Raw genomic sequence first — 6,162 nt, 5'->3', positions numbered from 1 at the left:
GTCATAGATTCTTTATCACTCAAACTAAGGAGAAAAACCTCACTTTCCTTCTATTATTTCTCCTGTGGACCCCGTATGATTATCATGGATCCGACTCACAGTTGTCCCACTAATGCACGAGAGGAGGTAGGAGATATCTACACGAACAACTAGTCTTTCACATTTGTTCAATGTCCAAAACTTGGCAGGCTTAATCACCGATCATCAAGCATCTGATGGTCAAACAGTAAAAAGACAATTTTGCCACTTACAATGCAACGTCGCAAAAAATCATAACGTGCAAAACAGAAATGACCTACGTGTGTGACACGAATAGAGATGCTTCATATTTCATCCACGTGGTATGAAACAAATGGTGGGGATTTGCTTGGAAATCTAGAGGAACGATCAACCCTGTTCTCTTCACGTTTCAGGGAACCCTAGAAGAGAAGAGAGTCCGTGTTAGTTGACGTCCCTTGCCGTCAAACCTTCAACTCGCTTACTTAAAAGGATCGTTGGCTCTTCATCTCTGGCGAATCGCAAATCGCAAATCGCAAATCGCAAATAGCAAATCGAGGAGCTTTGAATGTACAAACGATCACCAAAGAGCTTTTAATGGCGAATTTGAAGAGTTACAGAACAACTACTCAGATTTGACAGTTTGTGAAATCAAAATGACGGACAAGAAGAAAGGTGTTCAGGCTCTCCTACTCGGTAGATACGAGATCGGAAAGCTTCTTGGCCATGGAACCTTTGCTAAGGTCTACAACGCGAGGAATGTCAAAACTGGAGAAATCGTTGCGATCAAAGTTCTCGATAAGGAGAAAATCCTCAAAGGAGGATTGGTTGCTCACATCAAACGCGAGATCTCGATCTTTCGCCGTGTTCGACATCCCAATATCGTACAACTCTTTGAGGTTATGGCGACGAAGGCCAAGATCTACTTTGTGATGGAGTATGTCAAGGGAGGTGAGTTATTCAATAAGGTCGCTAAAGGTCGATTGAAAGAGGAGGTTGCGAGAAAGTATTTCCAGCAACTTATCTCTGCTGTCGGATTCTGCCATGTTAGAGGTGTTTACCACCGTGATCTGAAGCCGGAAAATCTGTTGTTAGATGAAAATGGGGATCTTAAGGTCTCTGATTTTGGGCTTAGCGCTGTATCAGATCAGATGAGGCAGGACGGATTGTTCCACACCTTCTGTGGAACACCTGCTTATGTAGCCCCTGAAGTTCTAGCTCGAAAGGGGTATGATGCAGCGAAGGTGGATATTTGGTCTTGTGGAGTGATTTTGTTTGTTTTAATGGCTGGTTATCTTCCATTTCATGATCAGAACATTATGCAGATGTATAAGAAAATCTATAAAGGTGAGTTCCGGTGCCCTAGATGGTTCTCCCCTGAGCTCATCCGTCTCCTTTCTCGTCTCCTCGATACAAATCCAGAGACAAGAATCACTATTCCTGAAATAATGGAGAATCGGTGGTTCAAAAAAGGTTTCAAACACATTAAATTCTACATTGACAACGATCGCCTCTGCAGCTTTCAAGATGAAGATGTGGAATCGTCGTCGGAACAATCCGTATCTGAATCCGAATCAGAATCGGAAACACCCAGAATCCCCATTCCTGGGTTGCCCAGACCTGCTAGTTTGAATGCTTTTGATATCATTTCGTTCTCCCCTGGATTTGATCTATCTGGGTTGTTCGAAGAGAGAGGAGAGGAAGCAAGATTTGTTTCTGGTGCTCCAGTGCCGAAGATTATATCAAAATTGGAGGAGATTGCTAAGGTTGTTAGCTTCACAGTACGGAAGAACGATTGTCGTGTAAGCTTAGAAGGATCAAGAGAAGGTGTTAAGGGGCCATTGACGATAGCAGCTGAGATATTTGAATTAACACCTTCATTGAGGGTTGTAGAAGTTAAGAAGAAAGGAGGGGACATGGAAGAGTATGAAGATTTCTGTAACAGAGAACTGAAGCCCGTGATGGAGAACCTTCTGATCGATGATTCTACAGTTCCTCCTGATCTCCCTTCTGATACAGAGTAGAGAAAATAAATACAGAAAAAATAAAAAAAATAAAAATTTTAAAATTTCTTTTCTAGTTACTATTGTATCATATATTTTATTTTCTTCGATTTGGTCTCTTTGTGTATAATCATTCTGAGTTATCAGGAATCATTATATGTTATATAATTATGCAGTTGGTGCCTTAAACTAGAACCCCTTTATAGTGGGGGAAGATAATGTCCTTGTTAATTATATCTTCCACTACCACATCATCTATGTTATCAATTAGGATGGTTTTGACGTTGTTGTGCGATGGTTGTGTACAATGGCTATTATTATATATTTCTCACATAATGATCATTTCTGCTGTTACCTTTGGGTGTGTATTGGATTTGAAGAGCAAAAGATAAAATAAAGGATTTTGGACTTGTTCTCTTTGAAACTCAAATCCTACCGTTGTTTTAGTGATTTCTGACAATGATTTGGTTTTATCCTGTGGTCTGCTGTACAAGCTTTGAGATGGTCAATGGGCATATGCTTTGCCTGTTTGAACGGCCTCAATTAACTGTGTGTTTAGTTTATAAGAATCGATAAGCTCTTGATAAGGTTCCTCCTCCGAATCAAATTCAGGGATTCAATGGGGGATGAATCACAAGTATCCGACAATCGCAATTCGATCTATTTGAATACTCATTTTCAAATGAACCACAGTCACAAATATTTATTTTTGCCTTAAAAAATTTCTTATAATTTAATCCATAACAATTTGCACATTGAACCCACAAATGCCTGTATAGCTTGATTATAGAACATGGAGGCTCTCTTTCTTTGCAAGTAAAAATAAGGGAAAGGAAAAGGGAGTGAAATCACTTTTGATACCTTCAGGTAATATTTTGGGAAAATAATTGACACCCTGCCACACTAACACTCTCTCCCCCTTGACCAAGTGAGCAACCTTCCCCTTGTATATGCATCGCAACTCCCTCTATATTTTGTCACATGTAATATTTATCAAATGGATTTCATTGCAAAAATATTTTAGAGTTAATTATACAAAAGGCCACTTTATTATTGATTTTTCTCTTTTCTTAAATTTCTTTGCACCCAAGTGAAGGTGGAAGGAAATAAAGAAAGGGTTGAAAAAAGAAGGATAGCTATTGAATCAATGCATAACCAAATGAGATGAATGAAAAAGAGAAACACATGATATTGCGACCTAAATTATTTATTGTTTCACTTTGTTTGTGTAGAATAAGTAAGCTGTATTTTTTTAATGAAAATTCAAAATAATAATAATAATAGTAGTAGAGAGATGCCAATTTCGCAGCAAAGAGTTTGAGTGGGACCAAGAATTCAGTGCTCATTATGTCTTTGAAACGCCATGATCATGCATATTAAATTGGAATTAGAAAATGCCAAATCAGTGGTTAACTCTACAAATGATGAAGCAAAAAATCCGTTTCAGGAGAGATTGGAGGAAAGAGAGGGGTAGTTATGAACCTCCACAAGAATGATGGAGGCTTGTATGGTGGTGAGACAAGCATTTTGGATCGATATCTCTTGGGCCCATATCCAATTCGTTGGATATAAAATTGGATTTGTGTGGATCCAATCAATTTTAATGATTTCTTCAGGTGGGAGTAGTATTGTCTGTTTAGTTGATACCAAATTTTTGTTTTTCCGGGTGGAGGGTAGTTGATACCATCACCTCACTGAAAATAGTGGAACATTTGGTTGTTAGCCACAAGTATTTTAGGTTCTATTTAATTGTGATTGTGATTTACGTGGTTTCTATCAAAAAAAGAACCCGTGATTCACGTGGTTCAGAATTCAGATAATCTCTTGCTGGTAGCCTAGAGTAAGATGGACCCAATTCCATTTAACACTCTCAAAACAAGAAAGTGTGCTCCTTTTCTCAATTTGTTAAACGTAGCATCCTCTGTTCTTATCAGAGTACAAAGTGTTGTTGAGAAAATTAATCCTTTACTATTTGTCTGCAAATTAACGTTATCTATAACGATAATAGATGTTAATATATATATATATATATATATATTTCTTTATTTATTAAATTATATCTGATATTACCCTTGTTTTCTAAAAATGTCAAGTACATCCTCTATTTTGTTAACTAAATTTCAATTAAATCCATTTTGTTTGAGGAAAAACGCCAAGTGATGAAGTGGTGTGGTTGATATTTCTTTAATTGAAAGTTTTTCCTCGAGGAATAGTAAATTTCACTGTTTTACCCTTCAGTGTAAAAAGTCGCTCAACCATCTTCCCCTATTGAAAAACGGAGGAGGGGTTCCATAACGTTCCTAGCTGTTCTTCCTCCATCTTTGACTCCGGCGATCTTGTTGAAATTTCTACACACTTTCACTTTGCAAATGGGTTATCTCTCTCTCTCTCTCTCTCTCTGTTACTTCAATCCCAGGTATTTTTCACCAAAAAAAAAAATCACAGGTATTGGTTAGTTTTTAGTTTAGGTTTTTCAGGGGGTTCTCTCTTTCTAAAACCCTAGGTTTTGATCATTTGAGAATCATATTCGAAAAGATTAATGAATTCTCCCCTATTTAAAATTGGTTTTTGTCAATTTAAATATTTATTGAATATGTCTTTTCCACACAAGAAGAACTAGCTTAGTGATACAATTTGACCACCCATTGGGATTAATCCACACTTGACTGTGGAGGGACCACTCCTTATACAAGAAGAGGATGAGGCTGATCAAGGAATCACAACTGGTCAAGGAAGGTTCCTAATTGGCTAAAAGATTATGTGGTTAGCCATTAGGAAAGTAATTAGTTTAAAGTTGGTTAGTTGGTTAGGCAAGGGGTTGTTAGTCTGTTAAACAGCTCAATTTCTCCTTTTTAAAATACTAGTTTTCTTCGTTATCCTTTTGGACATCTTTTTTATTTTTTCAAATTGTTGGTACCCTTTTATTATTCTAATACTTAAATAACATTATTTTGTTAGTTTTTCTTATCCCTCTCAATCTCTTATATCCACTCTACCCAAAAAAGAAAAAAAAAAAAAAAATCTCTCATATTCCCTCCCTAATCTCTCCTTTTTTTACTCTCTCTCTCTCTCTCTCCCACTTTCCTTAGTTTAATACTTTAAAAAAATTTCACCAAAAAAAAAATCTTAATTTCTCTAAATCTCCCACATCCCCCTCCTCCTTTTTTCTCTCTCTCACTTTCCTTTAGCAGAAAATAGTTAATTTCATAATTTCATCTTAGTTTCCTTTTTTTCCCTCCCACTTTCTTTTTCTTTCTCACTCGCGTCTCCATTACTCCATCTTTCTTTTTTATTTATTTTTATTTATTGCTCTATCTCCCTTCTATATTATAGAAATAAAAGTCAGATCTCCTTCTTGTTGTTTCATGATTGTCCTTGTTGGCAACCCAACCACGTGGCGATGATGACGTGACCAGTTTAGGTGACATGGCTGAAAGTGATGATGTAGTAATGTCCAATGTCACCGATGAGATAACAGAGTCACATGGTGTGCATGGAGTGGTTTGATACATTCATAGTAGGTGTTGCGGTTGGGCATTTTTGGCAGTGAAAATGATATTTTTGAAAGATCATTTCTTCATGATAAAGATAGATTGTAATTTATCTAGTCCAACGCTTTTAATTTTGTTGCGTTCTGATACCATATGAAGAAATTACAACATCCACAGTCAAAATATAGCTTTGTGGTAGTCGGGGGAAGTTTTGACATTAAAGAAGAATTTTTTGGAAGAAATTTTCTCCATGTAACAATATGAAAAAAATCCAATCTTTCCAACGCTTCTGATTTCGTCCCGTTTCGATTCCGTATGAAGAAGATGCGCCATGAGAAATTTTTGGGGGCATTTTGGTCTTTTTACATGGCTGAGTTAGACGATCAGGTCCTCTAGAAAGTTGTAGAGTGTCAATTCGTAGTTTCAATGCATTTTGTTTCATCTCAATAGAAAATCATATAAAAAAGTTACATGCATTTTCGTGAAGCCGGTTCTCAATTTCAAACTGAAAAATCCCAGTTTGCTCTCGGTGATGGGAGGATTTTTTAGAAGTTTTTTTGCGATTTCAAGATTTTGAAGGTCTGAGTTGTTAGGGGTCTTTGGCATAGAAGTTTGTGAGAGCATTGGCTTAGTTTCTACTTAAACGAGTCAGATTGATCTATGATCGAAGG

The 6,162-nt window shown here is 36.9% G+C and overlaps 1 protein-coding gene across 1 annotated transcript; it reads left to right on the top strand.

Annotated features, from left to right (window-relative positions):
- Positions 1–422: 422 nt before the first annotated feature.
- LOC122092843 (CBL-interacting serine/threonine-protein kinase 12-like) lies at positions 423–2,292 on the top strand. Its single transcript, XM_042663139.1, has one exon. The coding sequence runs from the start codon at positions 654–656 to the stop codon at positions 2,019–2,021; it is 1,368 nt and encodes a 455-aa protein (XP_042519073.1). The 5' UTR covers positions 423–653; the 3' UTR covers positions 2,022–2,292.
- Positions 2,293–6,162: the final 3,870 nt, after the last annotated feature.

The sequence above is a fragment of the Macadamia integrifolia genome, chromosome 11 (assembly GCF_013358625.1).
Source record: "Macadamia integrifolia cultivar HAES 741 chromosome 11, SCU_Mint_v3, whole genome shotgun sequence".
NCBI lineage: Eukaryota > Viridiplantae > Streptophyta > Magnoliopsida > Proteales > Proteaceae > Macadamia > Macadamia integrifolia.
Note: the sequence above shows the minus strand (reverse complement) of the source record. Positions and strands in the feature narration are given on the sequence as shown.

Coding starts and splice junctions, on each gene's coding strand:
- LOC122092843 (XM_042663139.1), top strand. CDS start 654: ATGACGGACAAGAAGAAAGGTGTTCAGGCTCTCCTACTCGGTAGATAC.